This window comes from Priapulus caudatus, unplaced genomic scaffold (assembly GCF_000485595.1).
Source record: "Priapulus caudatus unplaced genomic scaffold, Priapulus_caudatus-5.0.1 Scaffold3077, whole genome shotgun sequence".
Classification (NCBI taxonomy): Eukaryota; Metazoa; Priapulida; class Priapulimorpha; order Priapulimorphida; family Priapulidae; genus Priapulus; species Priapulus caudatus.
This window is the reverse complement of record NW_014580138.1, coordinates 1-569: the sequence shown is the minus strand read 5'-3', so window position 1 is coordinate 569 and position 569 is coordinate 1. Positions and strand designations below refer to the sequence as shown.

Below are 569 nucleotides of genomic sequence, written 5' to 3'. Positions count from 1 at the left end.
GATAGATTGATAGATAGATAGATAGATAGATAGATAGATAGATAGATAGATAGATAGATAGATAGATAGATAGATAGATAGATAGATAGATAGATAGATAGATAGATAGATAGATAGATAGATAGATAGATAGATAGATCTCCTTTCACGCCCTCCGTGTTGTCGCCGTCAGGTAGCGGTGCCGACATCTCTGTCATCAGGACGGTGTTTGGCTTGATCGGTCGGTTCGGCGCTGCCAGCTGCTTCAGCATCATATTTCTCTACGGCTCCGAGCTGTTTCCGACAGTGATCCGGTCCATGGCGTGGGGCATGTGCGCCCTGTTCGCGCGCATAGGGGGCGTTGTCGCTCCACAGATCAACTTTGCCGTAAGTGTAACACAGGACGTCTATATGGTTGGCCGTCGTACTTAGAAATAATTATTTTCACCTCGGTTGAAATCATTTAACCGCGGTAAAATTGTGGCCTTTTTACCCAATCAGAGGTCGTGTTACACATAATTTAACCGCGGATAAATTAATTCTGGGGTGTAATTGCCTCCTTGCCGCCCTGCAACCTCTACGGCCCTGAT

At 45.7% G+C, this 569-nt stretch overlaps 1 protein-coding gene across 1 annotated transcript in view; it reads right to left on the bottom strand.

Annotated features, from left to right (window-relative positions):
- The window catches only part of LOC106819268 (nephrocystin-3-like), a 12,744-nt gene extending 12,490 nt beyond the window's left edge, over window positions 1-254 (bottom strand). Inside the window, exon 1 of the mRNA XM_014823913.1 lies at window positions 150-254. Within this exon, the coding sequence (XP_014679399.1) occupies window positions 150-254 (105 nt within the window). The remainder of the gene's footprint in view (window positions 1-149) is intronic.
- Window positions 255-569: the final 315 nt, after the last annotated feature.